Source organism: Pseudopipra pipra, chromosome 9 (assembly GCF_036250125.1).
Source record: "Pseudopipra pipra isolate bDixPip1 chromosome 9, bDixPip1.hap1, whole genome shotgun sequence".
In the NCBI taxonomy this organism is placed as follows: Eukaryota; Metazoa; Chordata; class Aves; order Passeriformes; family Pipridae; genus Pseudopipra; species Pseudopipra pipra.
In genome coordinates, this window is record NC_087557.1 from 5,731,738 (window position 1) to 5,757,380 (window position 25,643).

General features: G+C 48.7%; 1 protein-coding gene across 2 annotated transcripts in view; it reads right to left on the minus strand.

Moving 5' to 3' along the window:
* Nucleotides 1-25,643, minus strand: part of RXRG (retinoid X receptor gamma) — a 48,004-nt gene that overhangs the window by 6,427 nt on the left and 15,934 nt on the right. The window contains exons 1-4 of one of the 2 annotated variants that reach the window (XM_064664304.1): nucleotides 14,853-15,360; nucleotides 5,130-5,389; nucleotides 1,814-1,958; nucleotides 932-1,111 (exon numbers count right to left, since the gene is read on the minus strand). In XM_064664304.1, coding sequence (XP_064520374.1) covers nucleotides 932-1,111; nucleotides 1,814-1,958; nucleotides 5,130-5,389; nucleotides 14,853-14,901 — 634 coding nt within the window. In that variant the 5' untranslated portion in view covers nucleotides 14,902-15,360. Of the gene's footprint in view, nucleotides 1-931; nucleotides 1,112-1,813; nucleotides 1,959-5,129; nucleotides 5,390-14,852; nucleotides 15,361-25,643 lie in introns of those variants that run through there. The other variant, XM_064664303.1, reaches the window with a different exon arrangement.

The following is a 25,643-nucleotide window of genomic DNA, read 5'->3' on the forward strand; positions in this document are numbered from 1 at the left end:
AATTGCCTCTGGTCAGATCCTTGCTCCAAACTAAACCCTTTCGGTGATTTGGGCCAGAAACAGTTCTTTGGGAGTTGCAGTGAGTGTGTGGAATATGGAAGAGGCTCCATGAATTGCTTTCTATACAGCTCTCTCCTGCAGCACAAAAACACTGCACGATGTGAGCTGTTCCAGAGCTCATCTCCAAAGGTGAGGTTGAGTGGAAATGACAGAGAACTATAAAATAAGAGATAGAAATAAATCATTCACCCTTATCTTCTAGTACAAGAATTAGGCGGTGACATATGAAGTCAGCAAATCAAAAACAAAATAGAGGTCTGCTCTTCACACAGCAGGCTGTGTGAAGACAAGTAGGCTGCAGGACCCCCCACTGCCAGGTGCTGTCCACAGCAAAGGCTTAGAGGGGCCAAGGCAGCCAGCCCATTAAAGTCACTAACTAAAAGAAAACTTGGGTCAACATCAGTTAATAGGTTCAATAGTCACCAGTACGTGTGTTTAGGTAGAAAGAAAAATACAGTGTAATAGCTTTCCCATCAGTCTCTTCCCTTATTAGCCCCTCTTTCCTTATGAGGAAAAATTTCTTCACGGAAACAGATTGTCAAACACTGGAATAGGCTGCTGAGGGAAGTGGCTGAGCCACCATCTCTGGAGGTACTTAAAAGATGTTTAAATGTGCCACTTAGGGACATGGTTTAGTGGTGGACACTGCAGTGTTGGGTTAATGGTTGGACATGATCTTAAAAATCTTTTCCAACCTGATCAATTCTATGATTCTTATTTCCTTTATGTGACAAGGTCAATAACACCCTAAAGCTGTCAGTGTGGGTTTTTGGAATGCACTGGCCTTGGAGGGCCACCAAGAGCCAGATTTACCCTAATGAATGTAAGGAAAATTTCTCCAAGCCCATTCCTTGCACCAGCCCCCTCATACCTTCCCTCTTCATCCCCATGGCGAGGCACTTCTGATAGCGGCAGTACTGGCAGCGGTTGCGTTGGCGCTTGTCTATGAGACAGTCCTTGTTGTCCCGGCAAGTGTAGATCAGGTCCTTACGGATTGTCCTCTTGAAGAAGCCTTTGCAGCCCTCACAGCTGTACACCCCATAGTGCTTCCCTGGGGAAGGAAGGAGAGGCCATCAATAGGCAAGCAGGTATTTGCCTTTCCTTCCACGGTGGAGGAGCTCGAACCAACCCCAAAAGTGAAAAACACTGACTGCAGGGGATCACCTTAACAGGCCTGAATTGCCTTCAGTGGCTCCCAGGAGGAATAATGACCAGCAGCAGTCAAACTATAGGACCACTGCTTTCCTGTTGTAAGGAGGGACTGCATCCCAGTGTAATGACTTGCTGCAGTGCAAGTGCAGCATAGATGCAGCATAGTGCAGCAGAACAGCCATAGATAGCAAATGGGGTGCACTGGTATGGAGGGGCCTGCAATGCACACCAGGCTGCAGGTCACTGGGTAGGAGAGAAAGCCCAGACACAGCCAAAACCCAGCTAACACACAGCACAGGTAAATGAGAACACAGAGATTTGATACATTTACCTTTGATAAACAGGGGCAAAATGTAAAATGAGATTATACAGATAAGGGAGAAGAGCATGGCTTTTAGGTTTGCTCTCTTTTGGGCACAGTGGAACTATTCTGCAATACAGACAGCCTGGCCTTGGGTAAGCCAGACCCAGCTACAAATCCTGCAATGCCAGTTTGGCCCCAGAGAGCCTCCTCACTGTTCACTCCTGCACAAGCCTTGCTTCAGAGCATCAGGGGAGTTCTCACTGCACAAAGCCTTCTCCAAGAAAGAACACCTCCTACCTGAGGACCTGTCCCCACAGATGGCACAGATGTGTTTGGCTAAGGATCCTGGACTTGTAGATGGATAATTCATGTTCCCAATCCCTGGGAGACCCGGCAAGGGCTTGACATCCTCTGAGTTGCTGACATTGTTCAGGACATTGAGCTGCAGAAGCAGAAGGCACAAGACAGGTTAGAGGGTCGAGACACATATCTCAATGAAGCCATCCCCAAATGGAGCTGACCCCTCCCTTGCTGCTCCTACTGAGCTTGTCCCACAAGCTTATCCCCAGCAACTCCATGGGGCTGCCATGAGTAGACAGACATCCTCTGGTGAATCCAGATGGAGGGGTTTGAGCAGTTGCCTGGTAGCCGATATTGCCTCTCACCATGGCCTGATGCTGTAACCAAAGCCAGGACTAAGCAGAGCTGGAAAAGGGCAGGCAGCAGCCTCAGCTGCTCAGTTACAGCCTCCAAGCAACAAAGCTGGTGGGATCCTCCTGCCTGTTGCCTTAGAGGATGCTGATCACCGGCTGCTTGCAGATTCAAGCAGTAACAGCTTAGTAAGGAAGAGCTTTGCAGCCAGGCAGTTTGTTGCAATTAAACTTGCACTGATGCACAGCTAGGGAAAATGTAATGGTGTTTTAAAAAAAAGTAAAAAATTTAAGTTGGCTAGCTTCCCTGCCTCGTGATACACAAATCTGCATATATACATGAAAACATGGCTTTTTGGTCACTCCTTGGGACTTGGGTTCCCAAATGCTACCACAGGTTGCCAAACGGAGCAGATTTGGGGTTGCCAGATTAAAAAAGAAAAAAAAAAAAGAAAAAAGGAAAAAAAAAAAGGGGATTGGGCTGAGCATCTAAAAATCAGCTGCAGTGAGATGCAGGCAAAGGACCCAGAGCCCCCAGGCGAGATCCCCAGGAGCTGCTCGTGGCTGCTGAAGTTAAAGGTTACCAACCGACCTCGATTAGAGACCAAAGCCTGATGTTGCCCAGGGCTTTGTTTTATTGCTGTTTGCTTTGGAGCCACTGTCGGCAGGGCAGGGAGGATTAAGGGCCATTGAACACGTCTTGTCAAAAGCTGTCTGGGCAGAGCAATGTCTCTCCGAACCCATTATCAAATCATCTTTCCCATTGTCAAGCGTTGAGGGCTGGGGGTGGTTGTTTCATCACTGACTTTGTTTCTAACACTCATCCCAATTTATCAGCTAAAATTCTTCTTCCCAGCAAGAAGGCAGAAGCAGGGAGAGAAACGAGGCTTTGGATGAAGACCCAGCTACTGCCTTCATTACAGTCTCCATAATATCTAAACCACTAGATTTCATGCATATTGCTGCAAGTTCTCCATTTCCTCCAAGAAATTGTCCATTTCCCATGAAAAAGATAATAAATTCCACAGGAAATTTCAGTAAAGAACAAGAAGGGTTCGTACCACTGGGATTTTTTTTATCATTAGAAAAATAAAAAGGTGAAGCCTGCTTTCATTTTCCCTCACCACTGTCCCTTCATTCTCAAAGCTTCAAAGATCTGATAACATGGAAAATACAAATTAATCAGGAAAAATTAGGATCCAGGTTGTTTTGTTTCACTGGAAAATAAAAGTGCATTGGGAAAAATTGCCAAGAGGAACAGAGGTTCACTCTCCCCAGCAGAGACTCCAACCAGACACTGACAGCTGTAAATCCTTACACTTCAAAATCTGGTCCAATGAAAAGAGAAATAAACCCCTTTCCTCCCCACAGGTGTCCAGCCACCTTTTTTTACCCTGTAAACATCATTTTGGCAAGATGCTGAGCCAGGAGGAACTTTTTATGGTTTAAAATGTTGCTCAGAGCTCGGGTACCATCTTTTCTTTCTCTGTGTGTGCACTTTGAGATAATAAAAGAGAGAGAGGGTGTAGGAGGGGGACACACAGGGCAGTTTTAGCCATCAGTGTCCTCAGAGCTTGACTCCTGCAGGTTAAGTGCAATCATGTATGATATCTGGGACAACTGCTTGAACCCAAATCCATTAGCTGCCTCCCTGCTGAATCCCCAAGGCCCAGCTGTCTCCTTGCATTAGAGGCAACACAAATGAAACCCTCTCCTCGGATCTGGGAACCTGGCGTAGTGCCCAGACTGGGGAAACCACTTCCCAGAGCATCTCCAACCCCAAAGGAAAGGCTTCCAAACAGGCAATACTGCCACCATTTCCACAAGCACAAAGTGCCTGCCCTGGATGCTGTGGGCACGAATATTGTCAGGTCAATGGGTGGTGCCAGGGGAAGAAGGATGCCCAGCATGCCCACTGCAGATATCTCAGACCCACACAGGAGTTGAGGATGCTGGGGAAAGGTAAGTCAAACATGCCAAACTGTGCTTATACGCCCTCAGAGCTCTTCAGATCCTCCCCACACCATCCTCTCCCAGCCTTCCAGGTACTAGGAAGAGCTTCAGACAGACTGAGGAACAGCAGCAAATACGGGGCAGAGAGGGCTCAGGGACATCACCTTGCTGCTTCTTCAGCAGGAGCCATGAGGCTCTTGAGCACTTCCTACCTTCAGGTCCCACCAACAAAACACAAAGTCTTGTTGATAAGAGGCAGAATTTTCACTCAGATCTGGACTCCTAGAAAATTTCAGCACTCCATTAAAATTCCACACTGCCACCCTGATCCCAGCCATGCTGGAAGTAGTGCCAGGCTCTTGGAGAAGCACTTCTCTGCCCCATAGAGCCACCCTGTGAGGCTCCCAGCCCATCCATGGCTCTGGGGAAGCACCAGCCCTAACATCTGGTTCCCCTCCCCTCTGGAGGGGAAACCTCAGCACCCACGTGAGCACAGGCAGTAAGGGTGGGAGTGCTTCATTTTCCTTCAGGCCGAGTTTATATGCAACACAGAGTAGGTGGCTGGCATTTAGCATTAACATTTGTCTCTTTCTAAAAAATTTGTCTCCTTTCCAAATAATGAAATGAAGCAGATATCCTTTTGCAGGAAGAAGGGGAATGCTTCACATGCTGCAGCCCTTGGCTATCCTATTTCCACGTACAGTAATGACACATCCTGCAATAGATGCAGTGGAGGGGAGCTGGACTGCACCCACGGTGAGGACAGACCTGAAAATTAGCTTTCTCTCCTTATCATGTAATGTATTTTGACATATATACAGGTGTCTTCTCTGTCTCTGTGCCGGGGGATTTATGCAGAAAGATTCACATGCTGGAAATTGTTCTTTAGAGCTGATCTTCCTGAGTGGGCAAAACACACCAGACTCCCCACCAGCCAACCCACTCTCTCAGGTTTTGGAACTTTACCCGGTCTGAACACTGAACTGCAGGGAGTGTGCACATCCGCCTACCTGCGGACTGGCGTGTGTCACAAAGTTCATGCCCGGGGCCGAGGACAGAGCGACGGGGTGGGAGCCGATGGAGGACGCGATGACTCTGTAGGGGGAGCCCAGCGCGTTCACCGGGGACCCGATGGCGCTCATGGGCGACGGCAGCGCCCGGGCGGCGTTCGCGGGGGCCTCGAGGTAGTTGTGGTGCCCGTCCACTGAATTTCCCGTGGAAAGGCTCGATGACAGGCTCACAGACGTGGAGCTGGCATGCACAGGGGAATCTACAGGGAGAAGCAGAAAGATTAAATACACTACGAGTGTGGCTGACCAAACAGCGATCAGCTGCCCAGCTGTGGCTGTCTCAGCTTAGATGCTGGCCAAGGCTCAAAGCCATGCAAACATGCCTTATGCTATAAAGGGAAAAGAACAAAATGTTGGTTACAGCACGGGAAATAGAGTTACATACAGCAACAAAACATAATTTGTAGGCAGTGCTTAACAGCCAAATATTCCTTCACTGCTTCGGTGCCTCAGCAGACTTGGAAGAAGGCACCGCCTGCCTGCCTCAGGCTGGGTTTCTCTGAACTATTCTCTGAGGTCCCATTTCTTTTGTCCAAGCCAGCTCTAGAGACAGCACACATCTGAAACCATGAAATCCCCACCAACCAGGCTGGAAACTTCAAATGCTCCCCATGTCTTGAGGAGCACCTTTGCTCCCTGCAATGGCTCTGGCATTGCACTCAGCAGGCCCTTCCCATGGCTCAGCTCTTCCCCTTCCCACACACTTACATCACCACTGTGCTATTCCAAACGTTCCTCCCGCTCCCAAAGCTGGTTGTCAGCATCTCCAATCGGAGCTGGAGCAACACAGGACAGAAATTGCCCATGACACAGTAGAAATGCAGATTACAGGACAAGGCACCCACAAAATATTTTGTCCATTATCTTTCCTCGCTTATACAAGACAGAGCAGAGGCTGTGGCCACACAGACATGGGTGGGCAAACAGTCTCACAGCCACAAGGAGAGAGAGTTTCCTCCTTCCACACTAAAGAGCTGCAGTTCACATCACCAAGCTGAGCCTCATATGAGGTTCATGAGATCAATGTGCCCCTGAGCCCCTCTGAGGAAGAGGTGGCATAGAAAAGCAATATAACCTTGGTCATTGCCACTTCTCTCTGAGGCCAAACACCTCACCCAAGGCCTAAATACTGTCTTCTATAAGGTCAGTCTCAGATATTCAGAGGATATCTGGGCATCAAATGCCCACTAGTCCTGATGGGTTATGTATGTAGCTGCATTTTAAGGATTTACATGACCTTTTCTCCCTTCTCTAGAATTTACCAACCCCACTTAGCATTAGCTGTCATTAACATTTCCATGAACCATTATTTCTCTGATGGTTTTTCAACACAGGAGATAATTCCCTGGAGTAGCAAGGCAAAGATGTTGTGTGGGAAGGTCACACAGTTGGTTTTCCATGGCTGGCACAGAGGATGTTTGCTCCCATTGCATTTGCAAGTAAGGCAGCACTTTGGTGTTTTGTTTGTTTGTGTTTTTTCCTCCTTTTAACATTATTGCAAAGTTATTTACGTGACAGTGTTTGTTATTCTACCTGAAGTAACAATCAAATCTGATTCAAAGGGAAGATGCACAATAAAGACGGGAAAAGGTCAGCTTGCTGAATAACATTAAAGACATTTGTCAGAGTCAAAGAGGACTCGATCCACCGTTATCAACCCACTTCAGACTTAATTCTGCAGAGGGAGGGGGAGAAAAGGTCTTTGTCAATTCTTGCTTTGGCTTTTTGGATCAATTCTCCCAGTGGGAAAGCGATGTGCAGCAAGAGGAAGTCGGCTTAATGACAAAAGCAGAAGCCTTGGAGGCAGCAAGGCGATCTGGAGGCAGGGCCAGGGCTCCTGCCTGCTGCCACAGAGTCACCCCACATCCCCCTGCCACCATCATGGAGACACATGGCCTGTTTTCTGTTGGTAGACAGCAAAATCCCTACCTTGGAATGGCTTCCAAGCGCAAAAGCTTTTCACTCCAGAGACAGCTGCCAGGGTGCCTTTAGGAGTGGGCAGAAGATGTGCTGTTTGCCTGCCCCTCCCTTACCTAAACAAGCACTCAGCTCACAGAGGCACCTCGGATGTTTCCTGGGGCTTAAAAGGACCATCCTGAGTTGTGCCATTATCAGCTTCAGAGAAAAGTGAATGCATTTTTCATCACCTGTGAGTAGTCTGGTACCATAACACACAGTCCTCCCCAGCATCTGTAGCACAGGCTTAGAAAGAATTTGGTTTTATGCCTCTTTAAACAACTAGATAAACAACATTGCCTTTGAGGATTCTCCAGCTTGGAAAATAAGTCATTGAAGGGGAGATTGGGCAGAAATCTATCACCCCAGGACAGCTAAGGAGAAGAATGATTCTTCATCCTTTGCCATTAACACAGAAAAGGGCATATTTTGAAAGTATTATGCAGAAGATTTAAACCAATAAGAAAAGACTCCCAGGAGAATTATTCAACTGTTTGCATTTATGCCAGACTTTACAGAAATGCTGTCACTCCTAAGTTTCTCCATTAGAACAGCTTCAAGTCTCATAAGGACCAAGAGCAAGGCTTTCATCCAAGAACACTGCTGGCCAGGGCAAGCCCCATTTTGTGCTTGTGCCAGTGCCAAGGGGCAACTGTTCAAGGGCTATGTCCAGGGGAATCCCCTAGTCCCCAAGATGGGATCAAAGGTCAAAGTTAGGAAGCCTGGAGGGCTTGTCTACCTCCCTCACCCCAGCAATGACACCAAAGAGAAAGCATGAATGCATGAAGGAGTGTTTGCTGGTGAAGATGGACAGATAAATGAAAATATGAAAATATCTACTGGAGAGCAGAGAGGTGTAAAGCCAGGTTCTGCCAGGGCCTGATGACACAAACCAGAGTTAACATGTTTGGTTCCAGAGTGCCTCACCTCACTGTCCTGACAAGGCTCTGACAAACCCATTGGTCAAAGCCATCAGTGTTAACTTTCTGCTTACCAATGAACAACTTCATCCTTCTGTTATAAATTGTAATACAAACCCCAGTTAGAAAAGCAGAACGACAACAACAAAAAAACCCCACAAACAACAAAAAACGTTCACTTGTGGCCCCTTCCTGGGATAAGTTTGCCGAGTCAGTCCCCAGGGAAGCAAAAAATGCATTCTCCTGCACCTGGGGAAAACTGTCCTCTCAGCTTCTCATTTTCAGGCTGGAATGCTCCAAGAGGGATATAAGAAGTGACTGTTATGAGGCTATCAGCTTGTGAGAGGAACAATTTGCATGGCTGAAAGGAGGTGTGCAGGAAGAGCCTTGCCAAAGCATCCTGGGATTACTTATTCCTTGAGCTGAGTACCATCAAACTTGTTTCAGTTCAAAGAAGCCAGGGAGGCTTTGGACAATGCAGACAGCTGAGACTGCAAGTCTGATTCATTTTGAAAGAAAATAGTTCAACGAAACAATCTGCAGGAAAATATGATGGTCTGTGTTCCACATCTCCCAACAGAAAGCACCCAGAAAGGTCTTGGGTTCACCGAGATGGAATGGCTTTTCTCAAGGTATTTTCTCCCATCACTTGAGAGACAGACAGACAGCAGTAGAGCCAGGCCAGAGAGGAGCTGCCAGAGGGAAGCAGAGGGACAGAGCAGGGTGGACTGGGGAGACAGGACTCAGTCCTGCACACCAGCTACGGCCGGCTCTGCCTCTCCAGCAGCGTTCAGCACAGGTGACATTTACACAGGCCGGAGCGGCCGCAGCCCGTCCGTCAGGTAATGCGAGGTGACAAGCGGTGCCGGGCAGTCACGAGCTGCGGTGGGGACCCGCAGAGCACAGGGCAGCCAGCCCTGTGTCGGGGGGCCAGGGCTCCGTGGCTGTACAGCCCCTGCCCACGGGCACCAAATGCGGCTCCCAGACCAGCCAGGGCCCCCACGCCAGCTGGGCAAGGCCAGCTGAGACCCTGCACCAAGCATCGGGGATTGCTGCTGCTTTTTACCGCCTACTCCACATTCAAGATCAGCTTTTTTCTGGTCCACAAGTGGGGCTGTTTGTGTCTTTCTCCCCTGTTTTCCTCCTCCATATTAATGCTTGGACAGGTAGTTGAAGAGAGGTTCAGGGAAACCTGATACTGTGTTTACTTCTCTCCTGGAGGAGCAGGGGAAGAGAGGACAGGAGGATTGTGTGGATTCTCCGATGTGTCCGCTGCAAACATGCAGAGAGTCCAGAGAACCTGGTGCCTCAATCAACTGTCTGCAAGCTCTCTTGTACAGAGACACACACACACACTCCAGCCTTCTCCTTGGAGGAAGTAAAGCCTAAAAAGAAGGAACTTGCTTCTGGATGCTTCACTGTTTCAAACTGCCTCTGCAAACTACCGCATCATTTGTAGCAGAGAGCAGCTGGAAGTGTGCACACACACACACAACATCCATCCTGTTGCTTCAGTATCCAGAATAAGGATCATATCCAATGTCAGCATAGACAACTCCGCTGACATTAGAAAATATAATGAAGAAAGACCCCCAAGAATCAGTCAGTTCTCTGCATTTGAAAACAGTGCCCTTAAGGACATAAGCAGCAGCGTTACACTCACCCACCAGCCGCTGAAGAGGAGCAAGGACACAAAGATTTGACACTGCACTTCCAGCTGTGTTTCACCTAGACCTTAGCGAACTCTTAGTCCAGAGACTGTAATATGAATAGCCTCATAAACACCATCTACATCACAGCCAATGTGTAGGTGTCTGACAGATGCACCTGCAGAGCACAAAACTCCAGGTCCACCACATCAGTGCTAAATAGCCAGATCTGGGCTAACACAGCTAAACTGAACCGATGCTCAACAGCCTGATAAAGCCACCTCGGATACCTCTGTGCAGCAAGCTGGGGCAGGCATGGAAGCAGAGATTCCTCTTCTGCAAGAGTGCACAAGTCACCCCAAATACCTTGGCGAAGGAACTAGGAAGAGAAGCACCCAGGGTTCAATCAATAAAGCTGTCTTTACTTTCAAACAAATAATAGCAGGAACCCCCAGTCTCAGCAATGACATAGAATGTGGAATGACAATGCACTACACGGACTGTCTATTTAACCAACACAGGTAGTAAGTTTGTTCTGGTTAATGCCCCTTCAGCTCTTCAGCAAAGCCTTGACAGAAGAAATACCCATGTTAAACACTGGGGTCTCTCTTCAACTAAGGCCCAAAGCAATCCTTGGAGCTCCCTGGTAAGCCTAGAGATGTTGATGATATTTCAACATTCAGAGCTTTGTTTTTCATATCAGAGAGAATCAAAAGCTGGCAGTCTTCAAATAATGAAAAACACAGTTATGCTCCTGAGGCCTCAGATACACACAGAAAAGGTTCATTTCACCACCAGAAACATTTAAAGGTGTGAGTCGTCCTGCCTGACACATGACTTTGCAGATGCTTCTTCCTCCGCAGATCAGAAAGCACCAAGAAGTGGGAAGAGACATGCAGAGAAGGGCTGATTTCAGTAGAGGAACACGGGGGTGTGTGGGAGGTACAGCCTGGCAGGCATCTCGTCCTTGGGCATGACCTTCAAGGGGAAATACCTGTGAGAAGCACTCCTGAAATGATGTAGTTACGTAGCAGGGTACCCACGTTAACTGGAATCAAGTGAAGTGTTGCTGCTATGACTGCAGAAGTAGGTTTTGTTTAATACACAGAAGATAAACTGAAAAACTATTCCCTTTTGGTAACATTTTTAACTGTCCAAGCAGATTCCCACAGAGAGCACAGAGTGCCATGCTAATATCCTACAGAAAGGTTAGTGGTATTACCTTGCTTTTAAGGTCCAGTAACCTCTGCACTTCCATCTTCCTGCTCCACTCTAAATCAATAAATAATGCAGCCTATTCCAACATCAAGGACCAAAACTTTCTGGAGCTGTGCTGGCACGTATGTGAGCAAGGGCTTCTCCAACAGGGACCTGCACAGGGCAGCAGAAAGTTTCCTTGAGCTCTCTGGGTAGTGGGGAGAGATGCTCCCGCTCCTCTTTGGTAATGCTCCTGTGCTTCCCTTGCAAACAGGGACCATCCAAAACCCGGCCACAAGCAGCCCTGTGCCTAGTCCAAATGTCCTTGGACATATTAAGCTATTGACCCACTGTCCAATTTCAGTCAAATCAGGCCAAGACCTCAAAATAGCATCTGCTGCTGAGCCTGCACCAGGGCAAAGACTCCTTTAGCAACTGCACATCAGGTAATTAAAAAAGAACTGCAAGCCAGATTTACTCACCCTAAACAAGGTATCACATCCCCCTGGTGACCACAGTAACACATAAGAGTTAGATAAAGTTTCTCATCTCAAAAAAAAAAAAAAGAAAAGGTTGTTGAATTTAAGGCCTAGAGGGTTTTTCATTATTGTTTGGTAAGATTTCCCACTTGGCCAGCAGCCACAAGGAAAGAAAAATGCACAAATCCCTACAGTTGTCTTTAAACTCCTGGAGAGGCTATAGGTCCCCATTAGAAAGGACCCCACTGGCTGCAAGCTCTGTGGCTGCCCCAGGCAACTAAGACAAGTGTCTCCTGCTTTAAAAAAATAAAAAATTTAAAACAAATCTGCATTTTCCTAGCTGCAGGAGTTGCCCAGTCACTGGATTTTCTCACACCCTTTGCTGAGTCAAAGAGCCTTCTTCCATCTTGGCATCCAGAGTTATAGGAATAGACACAGCAAGCTATGACGTGCAGGAAAAAAGCATCCTGCAGGTCACAAAACCTGGGACCATCACAGGTGAAAAAGGTGCCAGCCAGCCAGGCAGCAGCCCCACTCCAGGCACAATCTGGGTTTTCCTCTCCCTATCCCCCAAACGACCTGGCCTAACCCCGCTTTGCTTGGGAGAGCTGACAAGATTGCAGCCGGAGGTGGTGTGGCCACAGGCCAAGTTACATGAGTACTAATAAAAGAGACTTTGTGGAGGAGCCAAGTTAGTTCTTGTCCCCAACCAACTGTGCCAGAGAGTGCTCCGAGAGAGAGGACAGCCAGCACAGCATCTTTCCTTGCCCTGGGAGCTGGGCTTTGGGTGAAATGCATCCTTCAGGAGAATAAAAACACATTTTGAAGCCCTTTTTTTGCTCCTATAGCTCAGCCCTAGAGCGCATCTCCTGCTTTAGATGTTTAAGGGTGACTCATCTGAACACTTTCCCTGGTATTCTACAAACTCAACTGTAACATCTTAGAGTCTGTTTGTCCTTTTCACATCACAAATCATGTGCTTATGACCAATTTGTATATGTGTTTCCTCAGACAAATTTGGTGGCATTACTCAGATAGCTACAATCAAAGTGTTATACACACGCCATTGAAAACATATACTTTATTTCTGACTTAAATGCAGATAAAATTAAGGTAAAGCATATGTAACAGCCACTTGAATGCAAAAAAAGGCAGCAAGTACATGTTGGGTTTTTTTACTTTTTTCTCCCATTATGCTCAAAATGAAGCCCAGAATTTCAGGTAGTCTGAAATGCAATAAGATCTAGACATGCCAAACAGCAGCAGTCACTTCACCTTAACTTTGCCCTCCAGCAACACAGTGCAAGAACAATGAATGTTACAAGCTGACAGCCCAGCATGGACACTATCCTCTTCTACCACCCTGATGTCCCACTTTACACAGGACCAGGAACAGTTTCATAGCTATTTTAAAGGAGGGAGTAGCAAGGATCACAAACATATTGCAGGCCTGATGCAGATGCAGGTTGCCTGCATGGGCTTTGTGGTGAGGATCCCAAGGCAGTGGGAAGTTGCCACACATTCCCTCCCTCCGTGGTCACCATGCTCTCTCCTGCTTCATCCCTCTCAAAGCCTGACTGCCCTCTCGCACAGCCCATGGGCCCTAAAAAATTATCTGGCCAGAGCAGCTATTGCTTTCTCAACCAGCCAAAAAATCCCTCTCTGCAGACCCAACAATCCAAGGAAAGGTGGCTCCCACACCATCAAGATGTCTCAGGGTCGTGGAAGCCCTCTGGCTTTGAGGGGAGCGCAGGTGTGAGTGGTAACCTGTATCCAGGGACCACAGGACAGCCTGGAGTGACTGCTTTAAAGCAGCCCTAACAAAACTTGGCCAATGCTTTTGCACCTCTGTCAGGTCACCTGCAGAAATCACCTCTGTTTCTAACGCCAAGTTACAAGTAGGGTAAAACACCAGTTAAACATACTTTTAGTGAAAGCTGAAGTCCCAATATGTTGAACTGCTGGTGGGCTGGAGAATAGCCCCTTCACCTTTATTGGTGGGACAGAAACCCCTCTGTTCCTACTATCATTTTCCTCTCCTAAAAATCTCCCAAAGGCTCTTCTGAGCACTGTGACCCCTGTCCCTACAGGGATCTGTGCCTGGTTTCTGTGCAGATCAGTTTGAATGTCACTTTTCTTTCAGTTCCTTGCAAATCTGTAATACTCAATAAATTAAACACAAATAACACTTTCATTGTTTCAGTCTTATTGCAGCAATAGGAGAGAGTTCAGCTTGTCTTTGCTTGTTCCTTAAAAACACCAGTGAGCAATAGATTCTTCCAACGAGTCATCTCTTTTCTGCAGAAACAGCCTAAAAAGGTATTTTGGAAAGTCAAGCGCTTGTGAAACTTGCAGATGACTTGATGCAATACCAGTGACTTTTCTGGAGTTGGAGAATTACCAGAGGTGAGTATCTGGTGCAAGAGGGAGGGGGAAAAAACATACACATAGTGGGAACATCCCATGTGCAATTCCATGTCTGCACGAACCTTTTCTGTAGCAGAGAAATAACAGGCTGATGTGCACAGCCTGGGGGCCTCCAGAGCAAGACTTGGAGGCATTTACCCACCTTCAAGGGCTGGGAACAACTTTTCCATAGTAAGACTTCCCACATCCATAAACAACAATGCATCTAAATTTCCTGGAGCAGCACCAGTACTTCTGTCAGCAGTCAATATATGGGTGCTCCCAACCCCTAAAAGCCAAGCACTCCAACCTGTCCACTCCCTGCCTTGGTTGGGGAGCACCCAGCAGATCTTCAACCTCTCTCCCACGTTAGGACAAGAGAAATAACTTCAGATAAAAATAATGAGCGAGCTCCAGTAATTCCAAAGTCCATTTCCCAAGAGCAGCTGTGGTTTCTGCAACCAGAACTCGCTCACACCAGTGTGCACGGGGATACCACAGCCTTGCAGCCCCAGCCCTTTGCTGTCTCCCTGGGCAGCCTCACTTGGCTAATCTGACACAGCTTCACACGATTATGGTGGTATCTGTGTCACAAGAGCAGGACACAGCCACCAGGCAAGGAAAGAGCCCACTTAAGATTTTCTTGGGGGGTGCTTTATGTTCTAAAAGTAATTTTTTCCTCTGACAACTTAATAAAAATGAAATCCAAAAGATGCTTACTGGGTTAAATCCTGCTCTTCAATGAATAGATTCAGTCCCTCACACGTGGACACATACATGCATCACCCAAATTATATACTAAACTTCAAAGCAGAGTGCAATGGTTTGACTCAAGCCTGCATAATTTCAGGCAGCCTGGTTTGGCTGTGCAGAAGTTCACAGCACCACAGGACAGCTTCGACCACAAGCACACAGGCACCGCAGGTTACAGCCACATACGAGCTAGGTTAAACACGTTTTTAAATTCCCTTTACCCCCCCTCACAGTCCTACTGTGGGATCAGTTCCTCCACCTAACCCAGAAGGCACAGATTGCAAACGCAAGTAAAATACTTACTGCCAAAGCCTGCAGGAAACTTAATGAAGTGAGGATAATTCCCATACATGTTTAATCTTCAGTTCATCGCTTGCCTTTCTAAACACAACTGCCTGCTCTAACTTCAAAGCTGCCCGGAGCGCAGCGCAGCCCGCCGGGGTCGGGACATGGCTCTGCAGGAGCAGGGGCTCTCGGAGGGTGCCAGGGCAGCTGCCTCCTCCCGTGGCCTCATCCTTGCTTCACGCCGGCAGCAGCTGCTCGCCGGGATGAGACATGCTCTTGTTCGCCGCCGCTCAGGGCTGGCTCCCGTGCTCAGCTGTCTCGGCTCCCTGCAAATTCACGGCGGACCGTCCAGGGAGCATAATCGCCCGGATAAGATGCCAATCAATGCATGACGGCTCCGGTATAGATCAGAAATTGGGAGGAGGGGGAGAGGTTAAGTCGTTTAGGGGAGGAGCATCGTGGGGAAGGAGGCGGCGGGGGGGCTTTGCTTTTCCACCAGTGGAGACTCCCTGCAGTTACACCAGCCCCAGCCATGTGGAGGGTTCTCTGGCCAGGCGAAGGACCAACCCTCACCCAGATGATGACGACGATGATGATGATGGGCTGGCCAACAGCTCATGTGCAACCAACCCAGTGCTTTGGGGCTAGGGCTGTGCAGGAACAGAGCTCCACACTCCCATCCCACACCAAACCATGCCTCAGCTTGCTCCCAACATCATGTCGTGGCCCTGTGGTGCTGGACTGCAGTCACCCCCAGGAAATGCAGCCCTGATGGGCTGAGGAGGACCAGGACCTTCTTGGGGCTAGTGGAGCTAGAAGTTCAATTCCCATTCCCTACTCCACCCAAAGGAGTCCAAAAAATACCCAAATCACACAAAAAAAGCATCATTAACCAGTTGCTAAAGCTGCATGGGATGAGAAGAGGTGGGACACAGGACAGAACCCTGGGGGCTCAATCTGTGCCACACAGTAAAGTGTTCACAGCCATGGCAGCAGAGTGCAGTACGCTTCACAGACAGTCCCATACTTACATCCATAACTTCAATTTAATGCCCACCCATCCTGACAATGAAGTTCTGCAGAAAAAGGGTAGAAATAAGCAAAAATAAGTAGCCAGTTGCCAGACTGGGGCAAAGCTACATGCAGTCTCCAGCATTGCCTCCTCCTGGTACTCTGAAGCAGGAGCAGTTCCCTGCCTCACAAGCCCCCTACCAAACCCATGCAATTCTGGGAAAAGGCAGGGATGCAGGCAACAGCACAGCCCTCTGTTTCTGGTTTCTGATCTGGGAGACTTCAAATGAAGTCGCCTCAAAGGAATGGAAGAGAGAAGAATTTTACTAAAGGTTATAAAGCAAACAGAGACCAAGACCACATGTGTGTTGGAAGAAAGGGTGGGTTGCAGCCCTATTGTTGGCACAAGCCACGTGGCAGAGAAAGGGGGCATAGGGCTAGCAAGGGACTTTGCCTTCCCAGGGAGAGCACAAACCATCCCCACACACAGGATGGAGAGCATGCCATGCAAAGAGCAAGACAAAATGAGGGAAAAGCAGATTAGGATGTTTGGCATCCTTCAAGGGCCTTCTGGCACTTGGCTCCCTTCCGGACACCCAAGGACCCATGCTGCCCTTTGGCACTAAACATGCTGGAAGAAAGGCATGGAATATGCCAGCCCAGCAGCAGCTCAGGCAGATGCTGACTGAGGTGCTGTCAACCCTGAGATACCACGTGTACAGAAGAAGGAAAGGTTACCCTTGTTAGCTCTGTTTCTTCCTTTGCTCTCAGACATTGCCATATCCATTTATCTCTAGCTAGAGTTTAAGCAAGGGAAAGGGCTTTTCCCTCCCTCATATTAACAACTTTTAAATTATTTTTAAAAGGTTATTTAGTTTCCTCCCATTTCTGCTCTGCACCTGTGTTTGATGACTTGGTTATGTGCAGTATCAGGAGGATACTGTGACATGGATGTACAGCTCTTTATGGGCACCAGTTACATCATATCAACTCCAGGATTTTTGAGTTTACCTGGGAATGGGAAGGTAACATTTGGGAGTGCATCTCCACGTAGCAGAACAAATGGATAACCTGCCTGCTGTCAAGAGTGAGGAGGTTTGCAGGCAGTAGTATCAGCATTCTGTATAGCCCATTAGCTCTAGCACAGGTTTACACACGCTGGCTTTTCTCACAGATTAAAAAAAAAAAAAAAGGAAATCAGTATTCAGAGTAGGTTCTACTGAGGCAAAAAACCCAAGCAACTGCAGTCTCACAGGGGGAATACAAACAGCAGAGATCACTCTTGTATCTCCTATCTGGCCACCTTTCACATCTCATTTGTTTTATTGCACAAACATTAATGGCACTGCAGAACTGTTTCAGGGGAGAACAGGCAGCCGAGCACCACGGTTACACATCTCAAGGTTTGAGTTCCAGGGAAGGGAGACCAGAGGGTTTGATAACCACCACAAGAGCATAACACAGCAGTGTCTAATTGTGGTGCTATGTCCTGTCCCACTCCCTGTTCAGCTGAGCTCGTGTCCTCCCCTGCCACAACTGCAATATACAACAAGGACATCCTCAGCAAACACCCTCAGCAAAGGCCAGTCATCCGGCCAGTGTTCACAACTTCATCCAGGTGCAGAAGACTTAGGCACAGCTCCTGTTTCAGTGGATGCTGCCCCACATTCCCCCCTGTCTAATCCCAGCAACATCAAACCCAGAAACCTCAGGATTTCTAACCTGTAGGAAAAGTTTGCTATTTCAGGATAACACTGGCTTTGCTTCTGGTGCTGTCCTTTAACAGACACACTGGGGATCCTTGTTGGGGCCAGGAGACAAGAGCCAGGCACAAGCCAGGGATGCCTCAGTGCCTCACAGGCAGAGACCCAGGGCACTGCTGAGGAACAGGCTGCAAGGTGGCTTGTTTCAATCTCCGGATAGAAAATTGGATTTCTCAGCAGAGCAAGTTTTTTTCCTCTGTGACAAGACTGAAAGAAACATTTTTCAATCAAAAACCCCAGCAAACAATCTGCTTCCAAAAGAAGTGATTTTCACACCCACACCCTCGATAAGATCCAAGATTTCCACATAAGAGAGGGACTTTGTGCAGCCCCACACAACAACCTGCCAGGGGGATGTTTCTCTGATCTGGTGTTACAGGAAAGCTCTGGCATGATGGGAAGCCTGCCTGTCCAGCACCCCCTCGGAAACCTTTCCTATCATCTGTCCATCACCCTGCAGAGATGCACCAGGGCCATCTATCCCCAGACCCCAAGTGCCCACCAGCACTCAGAACCGAGACACTGTTTTGAGACAAATCCGCTCTTGCACAACAGTTCTGCTTCCACCTGCTTGAGTCACACCTCCCTATCTTCCCAGGCTGGCTCATCCACTGCCCTCAGGCCAGGCAAGAGGGTTGTGCCCTCGCCAAGCAGCCGTGGGACGGAGCAGGGCAGAGCCAAGCTGCATGTTCAGTTCAGCCCCAGCAGCTCCGGGCACAGGGAGGTGTGAGCAGTGAAGCAGCTTTGCGTTCTAAGCACCAACCGTGCTGAGATTTACTAGTACCATTAATTCTTACCCACCACACGGGATCTCAGCAGCTTTAACTCCATGCTAATGAAGTTTTAGTAGGGAATTATTTTTATTGATCTGCCCAGAGCAAAGAGCCTGATTTTAGTCCAGCTCCGTCAGCACACCCTTCCCCATAGCTCTTTTCTTTCAGCTTAAAAGAAAGGGGAGAGGAAAGAAGACAAAATATCTCTGAGCTCCTTAAAAAGGTTGGCAGTCCCAAGCAGTAAGTGGATTACATTATTGATTTTTAGCAGATCTGGGTTAGTGAGTGCTTAGTGCTGCAGAACACATGCACACACTGAGCAACTTCAAGGAAAGCCCTCCAGGCCCTTTCCTCAGGCAAATCAAGCACCAGGCAATTAACTTAGGAGACCACCATGGATTTTTGAGTGTGGAGAAGCTCCAGCCCCTGTACCCAAATCAGTCTGTGACAGACAGACTCCAGGAGCCAGTCCAGTCTCTCTTAAGCAGTGCTGCAGGACCATACAGGAGGCAGCTCCCCATTTTCTACTAGAATATAACAATGCACTGCTTCAAGTTACTGAATGTTTTTATTCCACCACCTCCCCTTATGTAAAAGGAGAAGACATTATGACTGCCACTGTCAATTTAGGAAGAAAAACTATTGCTGTGCTGCACCCAGATGGGACTCAGTGCTGCTGATGGGCATCCAGCAGCCACACCTGGGAGCATCAGTCAGAGCAGGACTCCCAACAAAGCAGTGCTGCTCGAGCCAGCAGAGAAGCTAATGTCCTGTTGGGATCCCTAACTCACTCACCTCCCAGTCAGCTTTCCAAGGCCACTGTACTGCAGACAGTACTTCAGCAGTGTGTTGGAATAGCATCTCAAAGAGCTCCTGGTACTACTCCACCAAGCCTTTTAAGATGCTGGTCTCTGGTGCCAGACCCTAAACATGGAAGGCTTACCATTTATTCCACCCTGCCCCAGAACCAGGAAAGCTAAAAATTAAACATGGTCCCTTTTCCTTTTCCTTGAACCAGGAAAATGCCAGACATGACCAAGAATTCCATCAGGCCCCCATCCCATCTCTGTTTAAAGACAAAGGCATTCTATGTTTATGCTGATGTCACATGTAGGACTAAATAAAAAGATGGCAGCTCTCATAATCCTACAGCTGCACATGTATCTTCCTCCTGACACTGCTCCAGAATGAGAGACTCCCAGAGAAAACCCACTGCCCATGGGGTGTTGCTGTTAGAGCTGGGCCTCCCTTCACAGGGATAGTAAGTAGCAATAGGGGCTACCAGGTTGAGAGCCCCAGGAGCCAAAATGCCCATTTTCCTCCCTGCTGGCCTCGAAGGGCAGACACACAGACACCAAGTGACACGCTCAGAGCCAAACAGGGAGTCAGCAGCAGAGCAGGGACTTGAATATGGGTTTCTCCAGGCTAACCAGTGGGCTGAGCCAACCTTATTCATCTGTTGTACTGGTTGGCATTGGCCTGGCACAGGCAAAAGTCATCAAAAGGCAAGGTGCCTCCTGTGATTCCCTGGAGATGGAGAGGAAGGGGGCTGCTGCATCAGCCCTTCCCCACCTAGCCCTGCCCTTTCTCACCACTGTCTCATGTCCAGCAATAACCACAGACACCAAGCTAATGAAATTACCCCCAGAGCCCCACCAGGCTAATGCAATTACCAGCAGCAGCACATTCAAACAGCAGCACCACAACCACACCTGCAATAACACAGTCTGCCCTCTCCTTCTTCCCAGGCCTTCCCTATCTCTCCCCGAGCCGTACGATTGCCACCTAACATGTCCTCTCCCCAAGGTCTGGAGGGCAGGGGCCACCAATCCCAGTGCCAGGCTGCTCCAGGGAGGACACTGCCTACCTTGCAGGAAGCACCGTCCCACGCAGCCAAGCGCAGCCTCTGAGGGCAAATAATTCCCAGCGTGTTTAAACCTTGGGAGACCTTCAATTACCAGCACCGTAATGAGGCCCTGGACACTAATCAGCGGTGTCACCGAATCCTCTTATGCCTGCCTAAGCACCTCCAGCAGCTTTGCTGGTTGCAGAGCCCAGCTGCCCACTCCTGCAGGGAATTACCTCCCCAGACAGGCACCAGTGGTGGCACATGCACATTTTGACACAGGTGCAGGCAAGACACTTACAGACATCGGTGCCAGCGTGACAAGAGATACCTGAGCAAGGCCTCTGCCCACCTGGGACAAAGCCCGCACTGGAGATGCACTGGAGTAGATAAACATTACTAAACTGGTAGAGAAGATATTTTAATGCTACTGCTCCCTGTTTGAGATGCAAAGGGCAGATTTACATCTGTACCATCAAGCCCAGCTCCTTCCCTGAGACGCTCCAAGAGAGTTTTGAGCTCCTAACTGTGGATGGCAGGTGACCCCGTCTCGCTTCGCTCCTCTGCTCTGGCACTGGTTCACGGGGCGACAGGCAGCTCCCTCCGCACATCCGCTCTGACTCACGCTTTCTTCTCCAACAATACACTTTTTAATATCATGCGGGGAGCAAAAACAACAGGTCCACTATAACGCCGAGATATCCCGAGGCAGAAAATCCATTCGGAGCCCAGCTAGAGAGAGTCAAGTCAATTAGACACTTTCTGGGGCGTCAAGCTGCCAACAATCGCAGCCTTTGTACCAGCGAAGAATCACTGCCTATGTGCTTCCCAGAGACTCCCCCTTGACAGAGCAGAAAGGTCAGCAGTGGTAGCGTCATGGAAAAGCAGGCAACAAAGTATTCCTGGGAAGGTGGATCCCAAAAAGTAGCCATTTGGACCCTCTGAAAAATATTTTTTTGTCAAAAGCATCCATTGCCTTGGGTTGGGTTTGCAAGGGAATAAGCAAGCCCATAACTGATCAAGGGAAGCAAGTCATGTAATCTTTTTGGATTTCAGTAAAGATTTCGATACTGTCTCTCCCAGCATATTTCTGAACAAAATGCCCAGCCCACAGCTGGATAAACACATCAGGCAGTGGGTGAGCTATTGGTTCACAGAGTGTAACACTGAATGGGGTAACATCAGACTGGCCACTTGTCACTAGTGGGATTCCACAGGGCTCCATCTTGGGCTGAGTGCTCTTCAACATCTTTATAAATGACTTGGACGCAGGACTGAAAGGGATACTGAGCAAGTCTGCAGATGACAAAAAACTGGGAGGAGCTGTTGGCTCCCTCGAAGTCAGGGAGGCCCTGCAGAGAGACCCTGACAAATCAGAGGACTGGGCAGTCACCGACCAGAGGAAGTTCAACAAGGGGAAGTGCCAGATTCTGCACCTGGGATGGGCCAACCCTCAATGTACTGGGGAATGAGATGCTGGAAAGAAGTGCTGGGAAAGGGACCTGAGGGCCTTGGTCAATGGCCAGTTGGCCATGAGTCAGCAGTGCCCTGGCAGCCAGGAAGGCCAACCATGTCCTGGGGGGCATCAGGCAAAGCATCACCAGCCAGGCGAGGGAGGGGAGTGTCCTGCTCTGCTCTGCACTGGGGCGGCCTCACCTTGAATATTGTGGCAGTTTTGGACAGCACAATATAAGAAAGATATTAAGCCATTAGAGAGTGTCCAAAGGAAAGCAAAAAAGATGGTGAAGGCCCTTGAGGGGAAGCCATGTGAGGAGCAGCTGAGGCCACTTGTTCTGTTCAGTCTGGAGAAGAGGTTGCTGAGGGGAGACCTCATCTGCTGGACCTGGCACGTGCTGATGGCCACCAGAGCTCAACACAGGGCGGGAAAGGTCTTGTCACAGCATTGCCCTGCACAAGGCCACAAAGGGCTCCCACCTGCATCCCCCCAGCAGGTGCCACAGCTTGCTGTGCACCTGGGGGCTTTGCTTGCTACTCTCACGCTGTGCATCCCCACGTTCATGCTTTTACATTTCCTCCTGCTTCGGCAAGTGCAAAACTCCAGAGACGACCTGTCAATCTCCATCACATCCGGCTGCCTCAGATGGTCTATTTATACCAGACAGGCAAATGTGGCTGTCTTGGAGTTCAAGGTAACAAGGGTTATTCCTGCACTGAGTAGCTCCTTTCTCAGAGGAGGAAGGCTTGAAGGTATCCAAGAGGAACAGCTTCACCTCAAGGGCTAGCACCAATACCTTCACAGGTGAGGGCACAGCCATGGGTCCCAAGGTCCAAGCCAGGCCCCAAAAGCCCAGAAGGTTGATAATTGTCATAAAACACCTAATCCCAGGACCCTCTGTATCCTGCCATGGGAGGGGGGAGATCAGCATGTGCTTTTGGATTTTTAATCCAGGTCTTTCCAAGCCAGAAAGGCCACAGCTTCAAGCTTGCACACACTTTGTTTCACCACTGAGCACTGCCTGGATCAGGTGTGAACATCTGACTTCACACTGTCACATTAATGCCATAGTGAGGGCTCCAGCTTTCTCTGAATCACTCCTGTCTCTCCTTTTATGTCTCCCATACAGCCTGCTCTCTGGCAGCCAGCATATCTGATCCAGGATAAAGCCTGCCTTATCAAATTGGCCCATTACTGTCATTTGAAAAGATCTGTGGAAGGAGGCAGCACTACACCAGATTAGCACTGTGAGTCACACAGCCATAGAGCTTTTGATCTGGACTAAGGGCCCAAAAGCCACATTCACCATGTCACTAAGGTGCAGCTCCTGTCAGCACTTCTCAGCCACCTGCCTTTCAGTTTAGTCCTTCCTCCAGTCAAAGAGACATTTTAAATAAGCCACAGTGGGATGGTGGGGCTGCTGCCCCTCCTATAGGATGCTTGCAGCTCCTTGGGAACCAGGCAGCTTACTTGGATCCCATTTCCACTTCATTTCTGCAGATGCCACTGGTTCATTAATCCCTTTTTCAGTAGATTTCAGCCTGTCGATTGGGTCCCCTGAAAGCAAAGAAAGAAATCAAATATCACAAAAACCCAAGTGTGTCTGCATGAAAGAGGGAGAGGCAGGTCTCTCAAAGCTTTGCTGTCCTCTCTAATGCACAAAAATCACCAGCTTCTGTAATGACACAATCTTCCTGGGGATGGCTCTCCTGAGCTCCACTGAGTTTCAAGCAGTCTTGGAACAAGTTTTCATTGCTTCAAATACTCTGATACAGCAAACCTGGCCTAGCACTACCAGCACAGCAATTCTGCACACTGCAAGCTCCCAGCTCACACCTAAGATGCCTCTCAGTCACCAGGGGAAAAAAGCCCACCCCCAGCACATAATAAACCAAACCCCATCTCTGCCTAAAGACACACCCATGTCCATGCTCTGCTGCAAACATGCCTTTGCAGCCTATTCCCAAATACCAGATCCAGAGGCACGACAGTTGGAAGAAATGAAGCACAACCGAGTTTTGTTGCCCAAGCACATGAGGCATAAAATGCATTTAAGATGAGCTGAAGCCCAAAGAACTCCCTTCATTAACTGGCAGTAAAAAAAAAAGACAGGAGAGGGGGATATAAAGACCTCACCTTAGCCCTCACTGTCTCTGCCTCCGCTGGTGGCTCAAACCACTCCACTCTTGGTAGTTTGCATCTGACCCCTAAGCCATGCAGGCGTTTCCAATTCACAGAAAAGCAACGGGTTCATTTTGAGATCATCTCCTTTTAGGTACAACCAATTTCAGTTCAAGAATCTGCCAGCCCAGTCTGTTTGACATTCAGAGGACTGAGCCATCTCTTTGCCTTGCCCACACAGACACACATCTCTCATTGTTGTTCTAGCAGCTATCCTTCCCCAGGACTCGCCTTCCAGTGGCAGCAGAAGGGAGACAAACACAACATGAAACTCAGCTAAAATGTTCTCCCACAAGATCAGTTCCTCAATGTTTCCCTACAGAAAATGTTTAAAACCCTCCCTGTGCAACCGAGGGGTGGGTAAGGAGCCAGCTACAGTGAGCATCCCTCTCCTCGTCAATGTGTTCCACTGCCTTTCAAACATATTCTTCTCCCAAAAGCCACGTGTTCTCCTGCACCAAATGGAAAATCCACTGGTAGTTAAAGCCATGGGAACATGACAAAATTCCCTGTGCCTCAAAGAAAGGAACAGCTCTGGATCAAGACAAGGACAGACCACACCTCACAGAGCCAAGACAGCCCAGCAGTGAGGAGCAAGAACGTGAAGAATTTGCAGGGATGTGGAATGACATGCTGTCACTGTCAAATATCTGTTCTCTGCCCCTCAACCTCTTCCCAGCAGAAAGAGAGAGAAAAGAGCTCCAGCCACATGTTTTGGCCCTTTCCTTTCGAGCCTCTGAGCAGAAGGAGCAGCTTCTGCACAGCAGAAGCAGAGAAAGGACCTGGGATGATGTGGGCACAGCAAAACATGCTCAAGTACTGGCACTGCACTGATGTGCACTGGCTTAAGTCAGCTTATTGAAGCAACCCTGGAAGATCCCAGAGCAGCTTCTCCACAGAGCTGTCTCCTCTGCCAGCCAGACACATCCTAGTTGAAAAATCTGGAACCCAGTTCCTTATAAGGCCTTAAGCTTTCCAGACCAACAGCACAGCCCCAAAGTTTGGTTAATTCGCCAGTCCCAGAGTCTGTCCTGATAGTTGCAAAGATTGGCACTTCCCATCAGATAGTTCCCAAGCACAGTTTGTGAGTCAGTAAGGGATGTTCCCACAGGGAACTCTGGTCATTTAAGAGCCAAGCCATACCCACACATACCAGTCTCCATGGCTCATTTAATTAATGAGGCTTTTAAATCATACCTATCCACTAAATCTTTCAGCCCCAGAACCTAAAACCCAGGGCAACAAAGACCCAACATTTCAAGCATCCCAGAAATTGTGCAAGACACATCTCTCGGTGCCCCAAGTACTTCTCTGAAGTACTGGGCATTTGTGCCAGGTGGGAAGCTTTCCAGAAAAGCTGTTCCCCCAAAGACATAGGCTACTTCAAGATCCCACAAGCAAAGCAGACACAGGAAACATGTTTACATGCCATACTTTGGCACACAACCTCTAACCTAGGATGACCCAGTAGCAAGGGAAGATGGATATTGATGAACCCTTGGTCAGGTGAAATGGAAGAGCTAAAACAGTCGAGGGCCTCAGCTGACACCAACAGACACACCTCTCTGACAAACAAAGCTATCCCATTTGCAATACCCAAGAGCCGCCCCGGTGCCTCTTCCTGGCTGGAAACCAGGTGGTGTGGGCTGGGTCCCAGGACCCCAAGCAAGCAAACCCAAAAGCAGAATCTCTGTCAGTGCTCTCCACATCTCCTGGTCTTATAGAAAGATGCAATTTTCTGTGCATTCCTAAACTACCTCCAGGCAAGAATCTCCCAAA